Source organism: Sander lucioperca, chromosome 11, assembly GCF_008315115.2.
Source record: "Sander lucioperca isolate FBNREF2018 chromosome 11, SLUC_FBN_1.2, whole genome shotgun sequence".
NCBI classification, from domain to species: Eukaryota; Metazoa; Chordata; class Actinopteri; order Perciformes; family Percidae; genus Sander; species Sander lucioperca.
In genome coordinates, this window is record NC_050183.1 from 10,791,001 (window position 1) to 10,812,870 (window position 21,870).

The following is a 21,870-nucleotide window of genomic DNA, read 5'->3' on the forward strand; positions in this document are numbered from 1 at the left end:
TTAATAAGGTCCTTTTGGCTCTACCAAATTCCCTGAAAATGTACATGGCCTCTCTGGACCCTTTTCTCAGTTAGTAGGGCTGGATGCCTGAGGAGAGGAAAGGGTTAGGGTTAGGCGTCAGTCAGCTGAAAGAGCTAACTGTGGGAATACTAACGGACTCTGTCCATTGTATTTTCCGGTGTTTGGGAGTGTGTGAATGAAATAACAATTTGGGAACAGATCTCTCTGTGAGCATTAGTAACTGATACTGGAGCGTCTCTAATGAATCTCAGTTATGAAAGGCCGCTCTTTGGCAAAGCACAGCAATTCAAACAAATGTTATCGGGGCAGCCTCACATGTCCAATGAGGAAAGTTGATTTTGTGTCATTTCGCGATTGATTTTTAAAAAAAGACGTTTCGTTTGCTCTTAAAACAAAAGAACTGCAGTAATTAGCAATACTACAGTACCACGCTGAACCGAAGCCTTTACTATCACTGGCCAACCCCGGCAGTTAACAAGTGTTCACACACCCCCTCCCCCGTATTAAATCAATTACCATTAATTTATTAATCTCTGCCAGACTGCAGATAGCGGAGTCTGCTTCAAGTCTTTCTGTGATAATTTACAGTGTGTCACCATGTCCAATGTGCAGCTGGTTCTTATGTAAATGATACTCACATTTGTACAAGCTGACCTCTAGTCTGTATTAGCATTTATTCACCGCCTTTACTCTCTTTGAGGAATGATCAAGTTACAGACCATAAAGGAAGCATGTTCAGGCTAATAGCCCTGTCCAAAGAAATGCCCCCAGAAAAAAACATCTTCTGCAATTCTGAAAGAAATCATTACAATCTCTGTTTTTTTCAGGTTTAAAAGATGCATGACGCCTCCAAGTTTATTATTCTACAGATAAAGCCTGGAAATTTGTCCAAAAATGTCATCCCAACTTGCTATTGGGAACATTTCTAATTTACAGTCAGCTCACAAAAAACAAAGGGGAAGAACATTTTTGTACTGGAGAGCACATCTTTCACAGATGGACTGTAACGGGCACATAATGGGCACCGCATGTACCTTCTGGTCTGACATAATTGTACAAAGACATTTCTGGGACTTTAAGGAACACATTTGTAACAGTTCAGTCTGAACTAAAGGTACAGTTACTAAAGTAATTTAAGGTAGCACACTAACTGTAATGAGGCCCCCGGGGCATGTTAGTGCACGTATGTTTTCACTATTAGCTGACAAGGCTACAGTCATGTTAGCAGCTTTGCTGTATTTAGACAGAGCAGAATGCTAATATACTCACACTGACATCTTGATGTTTAGCAGGTAATGTTCATCATTTAACATCTTGATTGTACAGCATAAACCCCAAATAGACTTTTAAAATTCAAATAAAAACTTATTTATATAAAAGATTTATTGTCTATCAGATAAAGATAGAAAATTGTCTTCAGTTAGGGGCTCACATACCACATATAAGACATAAAATGTATAAAAATAATTATAAAAACAAAGAAAAAGAAAAAAAAGATTCGGAACTAAACTGGTCACATTTGTATTTTCTGTTTTTACCAATTGGTAAAACATATTAGTTCCAAATAAATTTATCTGCATGATAAATTTGTTTAAGCAAAAAAAATAAATATTGAAATTATCCATTAAGGTATTAACTTTCACTCTAAGCATGGATATACGGTGAGCAACATGATTTCACAACTATATTAGTTTATCCAATAAATCATCTGAATTTTTGTATTGAATAAAACTAGGTTATTGAACGTTTTAATGCAAAAAATTACGTTTCTGAGTAACCCGTGACATCTACAGCACTGATATCAAGTCTGTTCAAGGTCTTTGTTTGTTTCTCTTCTCTTTATGAAGTGCTGAAATGTTCTCATTGGTTCAAATATTTTGATGGAAATAATCCACAAATGTTAAGTCATAAAGATGGCTGGCACCCTTGAACTCTCTGGGCACCTTGGCCGCTCCTTGGATGCTCACAGCTGGTTGAAGAACAAGAAAAGGCACTCATAATGGTTTCATGCAACGTGCACATTGGGATGGCTTGGATTTGTGTCTCCGAGTGATCTGCCTAAGTTCTACCGAGAGCAACACTGACTCTGTGATTACATCACTGCCTTTAGCCAACTCAAGGACGCACAAAATCAATGCTCTTAATGCAAATGCACAGTGGGAATTCACTTGAAAGCTAATAACATTAAGCTCGGAGCGCTGCCATGTCGGCCCACATTGTAATGTTATGTAAATCTGACCATATGACAGCTTCATTTAAATGGGAGTGTGCGAGATTATGCATGATAGTAGCCCATTTTGCTTCCTTGTGCTCATTTTTTGCATCCCGGTAAATAATTCAGAGTATTAGAAGAAGACATTCAAAAATGCAGAAGCAGGCCCCTGGAGACTTGACGCTGGAATATTATGCAGAGGAAGAAATTGGAGGGTACATCATGTTGGCTGGAGGGCCCATCACTCATCAATTTGTTTGTAAACACCAGATTTAACGCAAGTCTTCGGCTGAACTGCTGGAGGGCTTCTCGCTCGCTTTCTTTCTGTCTCTCTCTGTCAGACACACACACACACACACACACAGATCTCCACGTTGCTGGCACTCCAAAATCTTCAGTTTACCAGCAGAGAAATAAGGGGGTGAATAAGTGCTCTCCAGTCCACAGTTGATGTCAGCGGCAATGAGCTGATGATATAATGACTGTATTTACTGTAAGCATCGGGGTCTGCTGCGGATAAATATTTTGGTTTGATTTCAAATTCTATGTTACACCACTGGCTGCTGCAGTTTTGTTTCTGACATTTCAAATAATATCTGGTTTTGTCCATTGAGATCGCTTTGGCCTCTCTTACATTTCAGATGTTCTGTTTCAATTTAGCAATCTGCAGGAAGGAAAATGAAATGCTCAGTGACTCACTGCTGATACGCAGCACACAAGTGAAGATGACAAATGAAAAGGATTAAATCAAGCGGGTCTTGGGAAGGCAGTATGAAAAAAAAAAAGGAGGTCTTTAAATTATTCTAACAACTCCATCAAGCTGAACCCAGTAAGCATACTTCATAGCTGAGTGCATTTGCTGATCGTGGCCACAAGAAAAAAAAGAAAAGAAACTGCACACTGTATCTCTGTGTAATTAAACCGTTGTCCTAGATGTACACTCAAAAGACCATTGTGAGTGTAGGATTTCTACAGTATTAAGCAGGTGATTCCAATTTGTCTAAAGAGACTCACAGGAAGTGAATGGGAGCTGTGTAAGCACGGGGCATTTGCTGCCACTGAAGGGCTTTTAAATTACTCTTGAAGAGAGTGAAGGAGCCCTGGGTCGTATTTGTTGGGAATAAATCTCTTTCAGCTGCAGGTGCGCTGCTCTGGAAGTCAACGGGACGTTTCAGATGGGCCGAAGGAGAAGACAAGAGAGAAGGAGCTCATTATGTGGGCAATCCAATGGACCAGAATGCAAAGGGATAGTGTTAACCAGCGTCGGGGGGGACCTAACTCAGAGTAATATTTTCAATTCAATTTGATTTATGGTGTTTTTGGTTCCAGAACAGCTGATTTGAGTTGGTTCAATAAACTCAGAGTAGGTTCACTCAGAGTTAAGCGCAAAGGCAGCATGAATGGAGCCATGATACTACGATTCACCATGGTAACAACCACAAACAAACTGGTCGGTGGAAATACTCATGCCACATACAGCGAGTTTGAACATATATTTCGTTAAAAAAGCAACATAGCGGCTGCTGCAAAAGAGAGAGAATTGGTGTGGGAGGAAATTGCTGCTAGAGTAAATGCATAAATTCCAATATAGTGTAATAATAATATCATATTTAATCATCAGTATAATATTACTGGTGAAATGGTATTGAACCTATAAAAATCCTAGGCCTACTAATCCCATTCTGAGGCTGCAGCGCCATCATTAACAGGATTATAATTCATAATCTTTTATTTCAAAAGGTTTACGTCATTCACCTGTGGAACTCCTTTTTAATGGCTCTTACTGGTTTGTGTTCAGGGAACACTACAAAAACGTTTAAAACACGTTTCAGAGCGATCAAGTCACACTCTTCTGACGGCACTTTGCTATACAGCTTTACTAATATGCTCCGCATCAACAATGTTGTAGAGAAAACATAATGCGACACAAATAATCTTTTGGGATGTAGAGCATGTCCACGATGGGTGACGTTAGTGATATGAGGACGGATAAGGTTATGTAGGATACATAACTGATAGACTGGGAAGAAAAACGATACCGCTCAGATAGGTAGTTATCTGGAAATGAAAATGCATCTATAGTCAGGGCCTCAACTCACACTCCATAATTTACAGAAACCAAACAACTCCCATAAGAGCAAGCATTGGATGCGACAGCAGCGAGGAAACACTTCTTTTTAACAGGCAGAAACCTCAGACGAACCTGGCCCTTGGTGGGCGGCCATCTGACGCTGCCGGCTTAGGAGAGAGAGAGAGAGAGAGAGAGGAAAATGACTCATAATGAGCAGTGGGTATATTGGAATGACATGATGGTGGCAATTATAGTAACAAAAAAGATAATAAATCTCAGACTAGTAATAATAGTAGCAGTGCAGGGCATCGAGCAGGACTACGACAACAGCTGCAACCACCATCCTGGTGCCACCACAATCCAAGGAAACCTACGAGGCGAGGAAGCACGAGGACTCCGGGGAAGAAGCTAAGTTAGTGACATGCATTATTATTTTCTAATATAATTCAACAAAGGAGTGCAAAAGACTAAAAGTAAACAAGGACACTGAGGTGTGATGTGTGAAGAAATAAAAAGTTAACATGCTAAGTGCCTAGCTTCAACAAAATAAGGATACACCAAGGCCCTGGTTAAAGCAACACTAGAGAACTTTTCCTCTTCGGTCCCCCTACAGGTTGGAAATAGAATTGTCCCATTATGTCTCAATGGAACTACAGATCCGCTACCCGATCTGGCAAACTTGCATAGTGCGGTTATAGCTGATAGAGGGCCGCAAAGCGAATGCAGAAGTGCCGTTCACCCTATTACGAGGTGATGAACCACTGAAACGATTTTGGAAACATTATAAGTAAAAAAAAAGTTCTCTAGTGTTGCTTTAAAAGACAATCATTTTTATACCATGGTGAATGGGTGGGTGAATACTCGATTCTGATTGGCTGCAGGGTGTCCATAAAAAAGTGATGTAGGACACCTACTAAAGGAGTTTCGGTGAAACTGACTGTTTACTGTTCTAAATTAATGTGCTACATTAAAACAAGAAGGAAATGTGGATGTTATTTCCAACTCGTCCTCTGAACACCACAGGATGGCGTTAACACACACACTGTAAGAAGTTACACTCTGAACACCACAGGATGGCATTAACACACACACTGTAAGAAGTAAGTTACACTGCCCCCCTTAACTGACTTTGTTTCACAGAGAATAACGTTATCTCGCATCTGTATTGCCAACTGTACACAATGTTATTGACTTTGGATCTTGTTAGCATAGCGTTAGCTTTCTGGCTCGTAGCTGAGCGGACTATAAATATCTTGCGTCCCATTGCTAAGGGAGGCAAGTGTATCTAAGGTCCTTCCTATTTCCTGGAGGGGTGAACAACATGTGCATTGCATAAGAACCTGATGGATGGGAATGATTGTTCCAGGTATTAGTCAAACCGTCAGGCGTAACCAGGGAAACAGAGTTATGTTTGTAAAAACTTTAGATTTCAATTGTAAAACTAATTACAATATAAACTAATGATTTAAAAATATGTTATTTGGCAAGTGACCATGGTATACGCGGGTTAATGCCTTTCGAGGTGTCCATTGTCAGGTATTAATGGACTTCGGCGGCCGGTTCACACCTCATCGTCGTCCATTAATACCTGACAATGGACATCTCGTCGGGCATTAACCCTTACATAATGTCTTCCTATATCATGTATAATAATCAAATAATCAATCAGTTATAATGACTCTCTTTAAATATAATGGGATGCATCGGTTCTTGACTTCAGTTAGAGAGGCAGAAATCTGTCTGTGTAGGTTAAGAGAGAGGTCCAGGGGGTCAAACAGCCAGCTCAGGAAACAGGAATGAAGATGTTTCCTGGGGGGAAGAGTATATATATGGTTAGCCCCCAGCCCACCAATAGGAAGAGACAACACCCCTGTGGGGAATAAGAACTTTCTGTTAGACCAAAGAAAGGGGCCATTCTACGGAGCTCCAGGGTGAAGTAGGATGGCCCACATCGATGTGTGTCATGTAATCCTTTTGCTTTATTACTTATAATAAATAGAGATTAAATGAGAGAAGCTGTTGGGGCTTTTGTGACTTCCTCTCATTAACAAACACAACGACAAATGCTATTGCAAAGCTTTTATTGAAGAAAGAAGGAAAAAACCACCCCAGTTGACTACATACCCCTTTCCAAAGATCAAGCACAGATGAGACACTTTACTTTAACAAGAGAGGGTCAAGTTCTTGAGTTTCACACTCAACACCATTAAAGAGTCCGCTGCTACAGCCTTAAGCAGCGCGGCTATTACTGTATGGATAAAGGCATCCTCTTGATTTTTACTTTGGTAAACATGGCAACATCTTTGAGTGAGGCACGACAAAACATGGAATACACAGCAACAGTGTGGAGATTCAATACTGCTCAGCCAAAGGCACTTTTACAGACATGGGTAGAACAAAGACAGTAGACAACACAAATACACTGAACAAATAAAAGAATCATTAAAGGTATTTTCTTCTACTTGTAGCATCGAGCTTCATGTGAGATATGCTTCCACAAAGATGTGTGATGTGTCCACACCCTGTCCACACAAATACTGTAAACAGGAGAGTTTAGTACAGCTTTTATGGCACAATGAGGTTTAACTCTGTGACAGGGGTACGCTTTGTGGAAAACATGTGCTAATAAGCCAATAATAAAATATTTTTGATACATTTAATCTAAATCATTTAAAACCAGAAAAAGACATTAGACATACAGTATTAGTATCATCTTTTTACTCTTTACTGAGCAGTTTGCAGCCTAAAATATAATATGGCATGTGCAAACATGTTTTCTATATTAAATAATCTTATTAAAAGGGCATTAATGATTTTTTTAGCCTGTTAGGGGAAGCGTAACAAGACACATGCTCCACTTTGTTCACCAGCTTGCTGCTAACTTTGCCTGTCTGCCGAATGGCGATCATTCTCTGTGGGTTGGTCACTATGAGTGAGCCCATTTACTTTACACATTATTATAAAAAAATATTGATTTGTGCAGCTTTAAATGACCTCACATTTTTTATCAAACTCTAATAGCAGTCTTTTCCTGGTGTATAACACTTAACATGCACAAGATGTGAACATGTGCTTTAAACAACAATTCTAACTGATGGCTGTATTATACGTTACATAAAATAAATTGACATGAACCGGTACATTTACCAAACACCACACAGAAGTTCTGATTTGACAGCAGTCTGTAAAAGGCTACTGTGGAAATCTCACTTTCTGCAACTACATTTTTACATTTCAGCAAATACATTTTATTTTATTTTACATGTTGATGATGTCGGTAGCTCACCATTACTGTATGCTTCCTCACGCTGTCACCAATTAAGTTAAACACAACACTAGAATGACTCAACTGTGCAATGGTCATGCCTGAAAGCACACCAAATGCTCCTACTCCATATTGCTACAGTATTGCAATGACATGTTTTCCTGTAGAGTAAGAACCAGAGGCCGATCTGAATAATGGATACCATTTCGCCTTCAGAAAAGACATTTAAAGAAAACCAAAAATACAAATGTCCACTTTCTGACTCAGCTAGTACTGTAAGCTATTGTTTTCAGAGACACGTGGCTATGAAAAGCACCTGAACTAGAATAGTAAGAGCTTCACTGCACTGCTTTTGTTCAGATACTGGTTTTAAATGCATCAGCTGTAGGTTTTTTAATCTCTGCCTGTTTAAGTTGATTTGAAAAAATCTTCGTTTGTGTTGAGATGTACCTTTAACAATGCTGTCTAATTATCCCAGCAGGTCAGAAGGCCCTGTATCGACCTGTAGCCGAATCCCCAGCAACATCTCTGAGAGCTGAAACCTAGCAACACATGTGACATAATGATAGAGAGTGTGTATTTTTAGTCCTTTGTTGCCTAACAACCAGTAATCAGATGGCTTACTGAGTCAACTGTCAAATGACCAACGCTTTGGATCCAAGTATGGACCTAATGTAGCTGGTGTGATATACTGTATGCCATTTTTTTTTTTTTTTTTTTTTTTAAAGAAGTAGAGATAGAATTAGGAGAGTATAAATATCTTCTATAACTAGGGAGATGAACAGATTTAAATGTTTTTTTTCTCAAACAATTTGATCTATTTATAAGTATCTATTTTTTAATAACTGATAATATGACATAAAATGTGCTGGAGATGACTGTAAATTGTATTCCAAACTTAAGTAGGGGGAATGCCAAGGTGTAAATGTAGCAAAAGATATTCCTTTTTTAAACCAAAACGTAGCAATGTAAATGTAGCCTAAGACACATCACAATTCTTTTCTCAGGGAGTTCGCTTGTTTCACTTCACTGTAAGTCTGGTTGTCTTCTGGTTTTTGGATGTTACCGGTGAACTGCGCTCCAGATATTGATGGAAAGATTCCTGAGGACATGGAGTTTAGGTTGCCTAACCTTCTAGAGAACCAGCAGTGCAGAGTGTTTCCTGTGTTTAATATTAAATACTCCTTTAGGTTTTAAATAATCAACAGTTTTCTTTACTTTTAGTAGAAAATGTGTCCTGGCAAAGGGCTAATGAATTGTTCATTTATTAATGGGCTTATTAGCACAGTTATGTACAATGTGTTATCCTGGTTAAAACATCGCCACAGTCACAGACACTCTGATGTCACTAGACTTACTGATTACAGTTGACACAGTATAGTTGTTGGTATAAGCACTTTCTGGTATCCAAATGGCAATGAAAACACCACTTCTCAATGTGTGAGGAAAAGAGGAAAGAGAAGTAAAGAGAATTCTCTGAAATTATAATTAATCGCCTTGTTCATAATATATCCATCCACATGCACAAGACATCTGTAACCGGACCTTGAGAAACACTGTAAACCAATCCAACTAACAAATAGGCAGACCAGTACTTATTACCTACAGTCTCTAAAGGTACCCTGTGGAGTTTTCTTGTAAACAAAGTAAACACCAAAATGCAAACATGCTGAATTCATTTTCTTTCTCAGTAAACATTTGCAAAGCCGATTGTTTGTATATTTTAAACTGGAGTTGTAGTCTTCTTCTTCACGGCTTTTGCAGGCACACTGCTGCGCTTCTATACACACTGCTTCCACCAATTGTCGATTAGCAGAATAGCATGAAACCAGCTGCAAAAAATGTGTAGCACATCACCCACATGCGCTGTGATGCCTACAGCCATGGACAAACTATGTATGACACACTGGGCCCTTGGACACAGACATGTAAAGGCCCCCAAACCTCTGAAAGAGGCACAAAATGTAATTTCCAAAGAGTAGTCTTGGTAGTCATTTTGCGTCCGTGGTCATTTTGTTTTGCCTCTGTATGAAGTGAATGTAAGTAACACTTAAAGGGGAACACCACATTAACTCAGAATTCCAATATGTTATTTCAAAGGCCTGGGAAAGTTCAATCAATATTTATGACCGTAAGCTACTCTCTCTCAAAGCCAGAAACCAGAGAAGTCAGTCTCAGAGTTGACGTCATCAAGTATAAAGTTCGGAGCCGCTCCATAGAGAATGAAGGGGAGACTGATTTTGGAAACCCCTCAGAATGTTTGTTTTCTCTTTTTTTTTCATACCAAAATGAGCTTTATTCTATTGTACAGTGGTGTTTTTAGTTCTGAAATAGAAAACATACCTATATCCTCCCCTCACATTCCCCCCGGTGCTCTCAGTGTCATCTAAAACATGTTCCCCAGTTCATTGTCTATGGAGCTGTTCCAGACTCTACCGACCCTGACTCTGCATATGGGTCTTTGTGCAAAATTCAAACAAAATGTGGACCCAATCATAAAAGTGGACAAAAACTCCACAGGGTACCTTTAACTCACAGTCTTCGTATTGCTCTAGTGATTCTAATGAAGTAACTATCAAATCAAACAGTCAAACTACTGGTCAACTGACTGTGATTCTTGGATGGAAACAAATAATTAAAATCAGTCATTTTAGGGGTAGCTTTCATGGTCCCTTCTTCGCCCATCAACTTTAAACAAACACTAAATATAAAAGACAAGCGTTGAGTGGTACAATCAATACTGACATACAGCACAGTGACACACAAAGTCACACAGTACCAACAGCATCGTTTGGATTCAAGGATTACTATAAGGACACTTATGCTCCAATCTGTACAGGTAAAATATTTCCTTATTCATAAAAGTTCTTATAAAGTGTCAATGCAATTAACATCACAAATTGCATAGCCATCTCTAATCCGTTATCTCTAGCAGACTTCTTACAGCACAATCACTAATCTATGTCATTGTAAGTTACATATTTATCTGCTCAAAAAAACTAGGGCCATATCTAATGAATGGAGTGCCATGGTTGTACTGTTCAAGCCAACAGAAAATAATCTATTGTATACATAAAAGCACATTTGATTGGAAAGAAAATATTGTGTTAAAAAGGGAATTGCATTCAACAGCTGCCTATTGAGGATTTTGTCTTTGACACTGAGAACTACCACCTGTCATTCCTGTGGTCCCGATCAATATCATGTAAGTAACCTTTAATATAGTTGCACACAAAGTACTTGCACTGTAAATATGGCAGTTTCAATTAAATTCTTTGGTGTTCAGTTATGCAGAACTGTTTTGCAATAATAGGCTTCAGTGTGTAATATTATCTGTGTGTGTGTGTGTGTGTGTGTGTGTGTGTGTGTGTGTGTGCATGTACCGTCTATGGATGTGCACTGTACAAACACTAAAGAATAAAAATAATGTGCTCACCAACATACTGTATGTGCTTGGTTTTTCTAAATACCGATGAAGCTACAGTCACACACACATCCATCCATCTTCACCTGCAGGGCAGGTGTGTCAAACATGGGGGGGAGCCAGACTCCAAACAACCAGTCAGCGAGAACATGTTGGGCTTGCATGCATACATGCGCACCCTGGCTAGAACACGCCAGTTGCAGATCATTATGATATGAGATAAAAACACTGAGTGATGATGTATATTGTAACCTGTTAACTGATGGGTCTGGGAGTGATTTTAAGCAATAGTTTGACATTTTGGGAAATATGCTTATTTGCTTTGTCGAGAGTTAGATGAGGAGATTGATGCCACTTTTATATCTGTACGGTCAATCTTAAACTTAGCTTAGCATAAAGACTGGAAACAGGGGGAAACAGCTAGCCTGGCTCTGTCAGAGGTAACACCTCTAAAGCTCACTAACACGCTTTATCTTTTTTTTAATTTTTTTATCTGTACAAAAACAGAAGTTTCAAAGTGACAAGTTGCAGCTTTAATTTACTACTTCTTGGCCAGAAGCCGGCCGTAACCTCTGTGAAACCACAAATGAGATTCAACATGTTAATTGGTGAGCTTTTAGGATACAGTTGAGTGGATTTCTTTGAAAACTTTGGACAGAGCCAGGCCAGATGTTTCCAGCACCTACAGCTTCATATTCAGCATACTAACATGAAAGTGGCTTCGATCTTCTCATCTAATAAAGTGTACAGTGTAAGCACATTTCCCAAAAATCTTCAACTATTCCTTTAACAACACAGTTAAGAAACACACAGCCTCTTCTGCTGTGAGTGGACTGAGTCATTAGATACATGTGTGCAGGTGAACACGTGATGCTTTTTCTTGTTAATGAAAGTGAATATATATAGAGGGATATTTATATGTATATATGCTGAGGAATGCAGGCTTCTGTGATCGGTATGTTTGCGAGAGAGAGAAAGAGAGAGGGGGAGGCAGAAAGAGAGAGAGCGAGCGTTGGGTTATCACAGTGGAGGTGACCGGGCTACAGGCGGTTCAGAGGTCGGTGGTGGCCTTGGCGGTGAGGTCCTGGATGCGGCTGGTGTTACAGTTTTTGCAGAGGACATGTCCGTCCAGAGGGTAGCAGCCCTGGTTATCCCCCTCTGAGAGCAGAGAGCCACAGTCCTGCAAGACACAGACACTCCGTTAGGCCACCGACACAAACCCAGTCATTAGCCACGCTCAGCCATCACTGTGCTTGCACCCTGAATCAGACATTTGCCGCTTTTAAAAACTCAGCCAGTGTCAAGTTACAGGACGCTCTCTGCAGAAAAGAAGTGTTTTGGTTTTCTACCAGCCGGTGAGTCTGGAGGGGTACCAACTGGTCATTACTGGGTAACAGTCAGTCTCTTAACACCTAAGGGTTTGAACTGTTTTTTTCAAAGTCCAACAACTCCAACAGAGTAATCTTCTTCTCTCTAGCTGATTATTCACATCAATTTTAGGAGTCACATTCTCCCAATTACATTTTCATTCATATCATATCCATGCCATATCCTATCCATGCCAGATATATATTTAATCAATATTTAGGTAAATTTAAGTATCAGATCGGACTCAGTAGATAGACTACAATATGGTAAACATTATAACTGCTAAACATCAGCATGTTAGCATTGTCATAATAAGCATGTTAGATTAGTTGTCAACTATTAAATTAATCACCAACTATTTTGATAATCGATTAATCAGTTTGAGTAATTTTTTATGAAAAAAACAACATTATTTCTCTGATGTCAGCTTGTTAAATGTGAGTATGTTCTAGTTTCTTCTCTCCTCTATGACAGGAAACTGAATATCTTTGAGTTGTGGACAAAACAAGATATTTGAGGACGTCATCTTGGGCTTTGGGAAACACTGATCCACATTTTTTTTTACCATTTTCTGACATTTTATAGACCAACTAATCGATTAATCGAGAAAATAATCGACAGATTTATCAACAATGAAAATAATCCTTAGTTGCAGCCCTATTCCGGTACTCTGGTGATAGGCTTAGTCAACATTAATGTAAAGGACATTCATTTATATGTAAATGTTCCGCACTCTAGCTTTAAATATATGTATGTGTGTGTTTATCGACCTCGCTAACTCTACTGTAGATTGTCTATAATATTTCACATACTCTACTATTTTGTCTTCAAAAAGTAACAGTAACTAAAAAAACATGTTTAAGCTCTTCTCTGATTGGGTCAGTCTGGGAGTAGAGTGACTCTTAATGATCAATAAAAAGATCACAAATACTACCTGAGTGATGATTGTTAATGTCTGTTGCTCTGCTCTGTGGTGTTTACATCTCTTAGATCCAAGTGTTGCTCTATTAAAGTGCTGTATGTGGATCTTCAGTCTGACTCCAGCCTTCAGTTTGTTTTCTGATCTTGTGTCTCCAAAACAGTGTGTGCTCTACACTCTTCTTACAGCGTAATAACCACACACACCATGTGGACAGTTGGAAATACAGGCAAACATTGCTTTGGCATTATTTTCTCTGTGCCACTGGGTTACATGCTCAACATCTCTCACACACACACACACACACACACACACACACACACACACACACACACACACACACACACACACACACACACACACACACACACACACACACACTCACTCGGAGACTTACAACTCCATCTACTCATGTCTCCCTGGTGACAGAATTCTTCTGTTGAGCCACTTCAGCTGAACTAATCTGCTTTTCTTTTCTTTGACCTTTCTGTCTGCCAAACACTCTGTGTACACTCACACTGGCACTGCTCTTTGACAATGTGACACGTTACTTCTCCTTTAGCCGGGCACGTAATGTCTCAGCGCTGCTTATCAGCCGGCGAGCGGCGGCGGACAGATTGGTTACTATGTAAGTCCGTGAACTTTGCAGAGGAGAGATGGAAAGCTATTTCGAGGCAGGTAAGAGAGAGGGATGATTCAGTCTCGCTGAAAAGGTGACTCGGGGGACTGGCATGCACGATATGCCTCATACCATAATGACTGTCATCTGGAGCTGTGCAACACGGTACATAACCAGCAGTACTAATTATAGAGCTCCCATAGCAGAGGAGATAGACACATAGAGAGCATACCTCACAGCGGTAACACTGCACGTGGAAGTCGCGGTCCAGGGCCACGATACGGACAGTCTCCTCCTGGCCTGGCGCTGGCATTATAGGCTCGGAACACACGCAGCAGCGCGGGGCAAACTTCCTGTCAAACACAACCAGGAATAACAGGAAATAGAACAATAGCAAATATTATGAAACAATGTGACATCTAGTAACACAATTTGTAAAAAAAACGTTCGTGATCCATCGTCATTCACTATTTTTTAAGTGATGCTTTTGAGACTGTAAACACAGGCTTAAACTAACAATGACTTTCATTATTGAATTTATCTGCCTGATACTTTAATTGGTTAATCGTTTGGTTTATAAAATGTCGGAAAATTGTCAAATATTCCCATCAGAGCTCAAGCTGACGTGTTTAAGTTGCTTGACTTGTCTAACCAACAGTGTAAAACCCCAAATATGTTTAATTAATAATATAATAACAATAAAAACACAGAAAACAAAACAAAAAAATCCTTATAATTAAGAAGCTGGAATAAGAGAAGGTGCGTCATTTTAAAATCTTTATTAATGACTTGGAACAATTAATCAACTATCAAAACAGTTTCCAAATAATTTTCTGTCAATTGACTAGTCCAGCATGTCCCAAACTTTTTGGCTTATGATCCCTTAAAGTCATCTTTCTATCCATTATCATGTCTACTTGTTGTGACTAGTTCAACCATCCTTTGTTTTATTTAAAACTATTTAAAGAAATGACCCAGTAATAATAGCATCAGTTAGTTTGTTCTGCTCAGATTTATCTTGTGACCCCTGTGGGAGTCCCAACCCTAAGCTTGGGACTAATCGCTCTATCGACACAAGAGTAAAATAGCATATATTATAGAATAGAATGCCTTTATATATGTATCATTAAAAACGTACAACGAAATTCAGAGTGCTAATTCTGTAAGGTGCCGCTAGTTAAACAAAACAAGAAAATGATTATGAACAATAGTGCTAACACATTACGAAACAATTATTCAGATTTTCCTTTGTTTAATTATTGATTAACTCAACCATTGAAGTGCTGCTTAAAGCTAAATTTGCACTTCTCTGAAACAGTTAATAGAAATAGAATATCTGAGGAAGAAGCTAAACATAGCAGGACTTTGAATATCAGAACTGACTTTCCTAGTAAAATATTTAATATTTCACATTAGTAAGTCTGGAAATGCCTTCAATAGAAAGAGGTATATCTAACAATAGGGTCAATGAGGATATGAAAAGCACGCTGAGACTTCAGGTCATGTCAGGTGACTGAAGGCCGGTGGATACTGACTGAATGCCTGGGAATTAGGAAGTGAAAGGGCTTTATGGAAGCACGGCTGAGGCCCAAACGTGACTATTCCTCGACACAAAGGGCTGTGCTGTTCAGGTCACACTTGTCAGGTGGAATTAAACAACGGGCCAGTGCAGCTACTCCACCGAGCTAAAGCTGTGCACTCACACCAAGAGCCAGCTGTTTACTTCTGTTTCCCTTCTGGTTACTGAGTCAAGGAACATTTCTGGTAAGGTGGTGGTTACGCAATGGGTAGAGTGTGACACAATGACAGGAATTAACTATTAAATTCATAAGGTCATTAGGCTTGTGACATTGCCCGCAATATTTCCTGAAAGGGAAGCACTGAGGTCTCTTGGATAGATTCGGCTTACACAGACTGCAGCTGAATTTCTCAGGTCAGTCAAGGATTTTAAAGCAGCATTATTTGTTTTTTAGCCACTTGGGGGCAGTGGAACAAGCTGTAAACCCCACACTGACATACAGTATGCTAGTTTCCTGTCTTACCCCTAGATTCCACCATATGTGTGTGCACTGCGTTCCGGCGGCACAATGACCGGCTCCAGCAATCAGGTGATTCCACCAGCCGCGACGTAGCGTGATGAAGAAGTAATTCAGAAGAGGCTCTCTGCCTAAAATATGCACCAGGTCTATTTTTGACGGAGCTGCGGGGTGTTCAACAGGCCGGAAGGCAGGAAGTGGAAGGGCTAGAGCAGGGGTGTCAAACATATGGCCTGTGGGCCAGAACCGGCCCGCCAAAGGATAAATTTGTGTGAAAATTGAAGAGAAGTAATTAATTCCAATTCCAAATTTACGACTTTAATTTCATAGAATATCTGAGTTATTTTTCTGTGCATTTACAACTTTAATCTTAGAAATTTTTAGTTTTTTTTTGGAATATTTCCCCTCTCTCGGGTCCGTGACATTTTTATTCCTACAACGGCCTTAAAGCAGTTACACACCGGGCCGATAATCAGCCGTTGGACAGTCTGGCGAGGTTGGTGACTTGAGTCTGTTCGGTGTGTTCCGTGCCGTCATCCGTTGGAGGAGCTGTCGGCCTTCATTTTGGCCGACCTGACATGCTCAGTCAGAGACAGGGCAGTCTGGACTCACCTGGAAATGGTGAGCGGGATGAGCGTGACTAGAGTCTCTCAAAATCTGACTAAAATCTTTGAAACTGACCTTTGTTGATCTGAAATGAAGACAGATTCAGCAACTGCACGGCCTATTTCTCTCTTAAAATGTTTTCAGAAACACGTTTCGGTGAACTATTTTAGTACAATATGAGATCGTATTCTGAATGAGTCGCCAGTAATGGCTGTTCGAAAAATCCAAAATCCGGAAGCAGCAGCCAGATCCATGTGACACGTTCGTCCAATTGGCTGCCGGTTTTAATTTTTTGGGCGACAATACAGATTAGCGCCGCCTGCTGTTATGGAGATGTATTATGTCTCGTCACTTCGGTGTGTTCCGAGGCACTTTTTTGACCAACTCGGGGAGACTGATCAGTCCCACTGCCTTTTCTGCCAACGGTCGGCCGTCTGGTCGGTGTGTAACTGCCTTTAGATCACTGTCAGAGCAGAACTTGCGTGACAACAAAACTCTGTGGCAGATAAAGTTTCTGATCTTTCTGGAGTGGTTTACTTGTCTGGCTCACTTGAGATCAACTTAGGGGGATGTGGGCCATGAACTAAAATGAGTTTGACACCCCTGGGCTAGAGCATCCGGTCAATTTTCAAAATGAACACCCTGTGCAGACTCCTGATCGTATCTCACGTCACTACACTATTGACTATTAACTAAAACAGCCACAAATCTTTGATCCATAACTGGAATAAATGAAAGAAGCCATTTAACTATGTAGACTACTTACTTTTATGGTAGAACCAAAAATATCCAAGAAAAAAAAAGACCAAAACAACGGAATCTGCGAGGGGGGCCTGCAAAACTCACGCTCTGCTTCTAAGACGCTCCCAGGGTGGTACAACGCACGGCGTCCCAGGGCGGTACGACACACGGCGTCCCAGGGCGGTACGACGCATGGCGTCCAAGGGCGGTACGACGCACGGCGTCCCAGGGTGGTACGAAGTATGCCGCACGATGGAACAAAACCACGGCACAGTCGGAACACAGCGCATCCGTGCCTGGTGGAATTTCGGGTGTGTGTGGAGCAAAACTACAAGCCTGGACAAACAATATTAAGGCATTTTTTGGATTGGATAAAACAGCGACTAGCGTGCTAGCTAACAACATACAATATATACAGTACTGCAAATAATTAATTTTTAAAACTATTTCAAGGTTTTGAAATTGGAAAAGGAAAGTGGACGTATATCACTCCTGACTAATCCATCCATCCATTCATTCATTCAAATACCCTATGAAAAAACGAGGTAGAGATGGAGTGACCCTGCCCGGAGGAAGCCCGGGGCCCCCGTCTGGAGCCAGGCCCAGATGGAGGGCCCGTCAGCGAGCGCCTGGTGGCCGGGTTTGCCACGGAGCCCGGCCGAGCACAGCCCGAAATAGCTACGTGGCACCTATCTCTCCAACCCATGGGCCCACCACCTGTGGGAGGAACCGCTGGGGTCGGGTGCGCTGCCACATGGGTGGCAGTGAAGGTCAGGGGCCTCGACGGACCAGACCCGGGCGGCAGACGCTGGCTCTGGGGACGTGGAACGTCACCTCTCTGTGGAGGAAGGAGCCGGAACTTGTGCGGGAGGTGGAGCGCTACCAGTTGGATCTGGTGGGGCTTACCTCTACGCACAGTCTCGGTTCTGGAACCATACTCCTGGATAGGGGTTGGACTCTTTTCTTCTCCGGAGTTGCCCAGGGTGTGAGGCGCCGGGCGGGTGTGGGGATACTCACAAGCCCCCGGCTGAGCGCCGCTACGTTGGAGTTTACCCCGGTGGACGAGAGGGTCGCCTCCCTACGCCTGCGGGTTGTGGGGGGGAAAACTCTGACTGTTGTTTGTGCGTATGCACCAAACAAGAGCTCGGAGTATTCGGCCTTCTTGGAGACCTTGAATGGAGTCCTGTATGGGGCTCCAGTAGGGGACTCCATAGTTCTGCTGGGGGACTTCAACGCGCACGTGGGAAATGATGGAGACACATGGAGAGGCGTGATTGGGAGGAACGGCCTCCCTGATCTAAACCAGAGTGGTTGTTTGTTGTTGGACTTCTGTGCTAGTCATGGATTGTCTATAACGAACACCATGTTCGAACATAGGGATGCTCATAAGTGTACTTGGTACCAGAGCACCCTAGGCCAAAGGTCAATGATCGATTTTATAATCGTTTCATCTGATCTGAGGCCGTATGTTTTGAACACTCGGGTGAAGAGAGGGGCAGAGCTGTCAACTGATCACCATCTGGTGGTGAGTTGGGTCAGAGGGTGGGGGAAGACTCTGGACAGACCTGGTAAGCCCAAACGGGTAGTGCGGGTAAATTGGGAACGTCTGGAGGAGGCCCCTGTCCGACAGACTTTCAACTCATACCTCCGGCGGAGCTTTTCGTGCATCCCTGTGGAGGCTGGGGGCATTGAACCCGAGTGGACAATGTTCAAAGTTTCCATTGCTGAAGCTGCGGCGGGGAGCTGTGGTCTTAGGGTCTTAGGTGCCTCAAGGGGCGGTAACCCACGAACACCGTGGTGGACACCGGTGGTCAGGGAAGCCGTCCAACTGAAGAAGGAGTCTTTCCGGGATATGTTATCCCAGAGGACTCCGTAGGCAGTTGCAAGGTACGAGGGCCCGAAGGGCTGCAGCCTCTGCCGTGAAAGAGGCAAAGCAGCGGGTGTGGGAGAAGTTCGGAGAAGACATGGAGAAGGACTTTCGGTCGGCACCAAGGTGCTTCTGGAAAACCGTTCGCCACCTCAGGAGGGGGAAGCGGGGAACCATCCAAGCTGTGTACAGTAAGGATGGGACGCTGTTGACCTCAACTGAGGAGGTAATAGGGCGGTGGAAGGAGCACTTTGAGGAACTCCTAAATCCGACTAATACGCCCTCTATGGTAGAGGCAGAGCTGGAGGATGATGGAGGATTGTCGTCAATTTCCCTGGTGGAAGTTGCTAAGGTAGTTAAACAACTCCACAGTGGCAAAGCCCCAGGGATTGATGAGATCCGTCCAGAAATGCTTAAAGCTCTGGGTGTGGAGGGGTTGTCTTGGTTGACACGCCTCTTCAACATTGCGTGGAAGTCGGGGACGGTGCCTAAGGAGTGGCAGACCGGGGTGGTGGTTCCGCTTTTCAAAAAGGACCAGAGGGTGTGTGCCAATTACAGGGGTATCACACTTCTCAGCCTCCCCGGTAAAGTCTACTCCAAGGTGCTGGAAAGGAGGGTTCGGTCGATAGTCGAACCTCAGGTTGAAGAGGAACAATGCGGATTCCGTCCTGGTCGTGGAACAACGGACCAGATCTTTACTCTCGCAAGGATCCTGGAGGGAGCCTGGGAGTATGCCCAACCGGTCTACATGTGCTTTGTGGATCTGGAGAAGGCGTATGACCGGGTCCCCCGGGAGATACTGTGGGAGGTGCTGCGGGAGTATGGGGTGAGGGGGTCCCTTCTCAGGGTCATCCAATCTCTGTACGACCAAAGCGAGAGCTGTGTCCGGGTTCTCGGCAGTAAGTCGGACTCGTTTCAGTTGAGAGTTGGCCTCCGCCAGGGCTGCGCTTTGTCACCAATCCTGTTTGTAGTATTTATGGACAGGATATCGAGGCGTAGTCGGGGTGGAGAGGGGTTGCAGTTTGGTGAGCTGGGGATCTCATCGCTGCTTTTTGCGGATGATGTGGTCGTGATGGCATCGTCGGCCTGTGACCTTCAGCACTCACTGGATCGGTTCGCAGCCGAGTGTGAAGCGGCTGGGATGAGGATCAGCACCTCTAAATCTGAGGCCATGGTTCTCAGCAGGAAACCGATGGAGTGCCTTCTCCAGGTAGGGAATGAGTCTTTACCCCAAGTGAAGGAGTTCAAGTACCTTGGGGTATTGTTCGCGAGTGAGGGGACAATGGAGCGGGAGATTGGTCGGAGAATCGGCGCAGCGGGTGCGGTATTACACTCAATGTATCGCACCGTTGTGACGAAAAGAGAGCTGAGCCAGAAGGCAAAGCTCTCAATCTACTGGTCAGTTTTCGTTCCTACCCTCACCTATGGTCATGAAGGCTGGGTCATGACCGAAAGAACGAGATCCAGGGTACAAGCGGCCGAAATGGGGTTCCTCAGGAGGGTGGCTGGCGTCTCCCTTAGAGATAGGGTGAGAAGCTCAGTCATCCGTGAGGAGCTCGGAGTAGAGCCGCTGCTCCTTCGCGTCGAAAGGAGCCAGTTGAGGTGGTTCGGGCATCTGGTAAGGATGCCCCCTGGGCGCCTCCCTAGGGAGGTGTTTCAGGCACGTCCAGCTGGGAGGAGGCCTCGGGGAAGACTCAGGACTAGGTGGAGGGATTATATCTCCAACCTGGCCTGGGAACGCCTCGGGATCCCCCAGTCGGAGCTGGTTAATGTGGCTCGGGAAAGGGAAGTTTGGGGTCCCCTGCTGGAGCTGCTACCCCCGCGACCCGTTACCGGATAAGCGGAAGAAGATGGTCCTGACTAATGTCATCAAATATTAACACTTTATTTACCTCTGTTTCTAAGTTGCTAAATGCTCCACTGTGTTCACCAGGTAGCCTAGTTGCTAACTTTGTCTGTCTGCAATTTGATCCAGGCAGGGAGCGTACAGTACAGAGTTTTTTCGCTGCCTGAGACAGTAAAGATGCATTTCATAAAACAAATACAAAACGCTGAAAAACGTTATGAAGAGCTGAGGGGAACTGCAGAGTTTGGTGGTAGTTCTCTGTGAGTTTGTGCACACATAACATCCACTGTCAGAACCATTTATTTTAAACCTGATAAGAACAGAAACAACATACTTGTGAAAGTCCTCGATGCAGTGGATGTGGTTGGAAGCGTCCACGGTGAAAGGGATGCCGTCCAGGCTGCGGTGGCACACCACGCAGGTGAAGCAGTGAGGGTGGTAGGCTTTCCCTGTAGCCCGCAGGATGCGCTCCATGATGGGCTTACTGCAGATGGTGCAGGTCTCAAGGGTGTTCTGTCGACACAAACACACAAACCCACAGACACCCACGTGATTACACAACAAACCTGATGATTAATGTAGTGTTTCTGATGATTCATTTCCAAAAGCCCTTTTGAATGCTTGTTTTAATTAGCACGTCTGCTAACATATTGTAACGTTTTTTTTCTGCATCTTTCCAGGTTTTAGCTTGTGGTTTTTCAGCTTCCTATCGCCAGTGGTACCCTACAGGAGGCTCGGCTCCTGTTTATGCCCATGCAACAAATAAATCCACACTCAGGACCTTTAGCTCGGCTGTCCTCGAATGCCTCTGAAGCTGAAGGAATCTGATTAGCACTCCTCTCGAAACACAAACACAGTCATTTTTCAGCTGCCCT

At 42.8% G+C, this 21,870-nt stretch overlaps 1 protein-coding gene and 1 long non-coding RNA gene across 7 annotated transcripts in view; both read right to left on the minus strand.

Annotated features, from left to right (window-relative positions):
- Positions 1-790: 790 nt before the first annotated feature.
- On the minus strand, positions 791-5,339 carry LOC116058985. The gene is made up of 3 exons (XR_004107171.2): positions 5,128-5,339; positions 1,787-1,790; positions 791-802 (listed from the first exon to the last, which is right to left on the minus strand). It is a non-coding gene; the product is annotated as an uncharacterized LOC116058985 (long non-coding RNA).
- Positions 5,340-11,477: 6,138 nt separating this feature from the next.
- The window catches only part of LOC116058749 (LIM domain containing preferred translocation partner in lipoma), a 191,361-nt gene continuing 180,968 nt past the window's right edge, over positions 11,478-21,870 (minus strand). For all 6 annotated transcript variants that reach the window (XM_036007010.1, XM_036007011.1, XM_036007009.1 and 3 more), the window contains 3 exons: positions 21,330-21,508; positions 14,132-14,252; positions 11,478-12,173 (listed from right to left, as the gene is read on the minus strand). In XM_036007010.1, the coding sequence (XP_035862903.1) occupies positions 12,045-12,173; positions 14,132-14,252; positions 21,330-21,508 (429 nt within the window). In that variant the 3' untranslated portion in view covers positions 11,478-12,044. The remainder of the gene's footprint in view (positions 12,174-14,131; positions 14,253-21,329; positions 21,509-21,870) is intronic.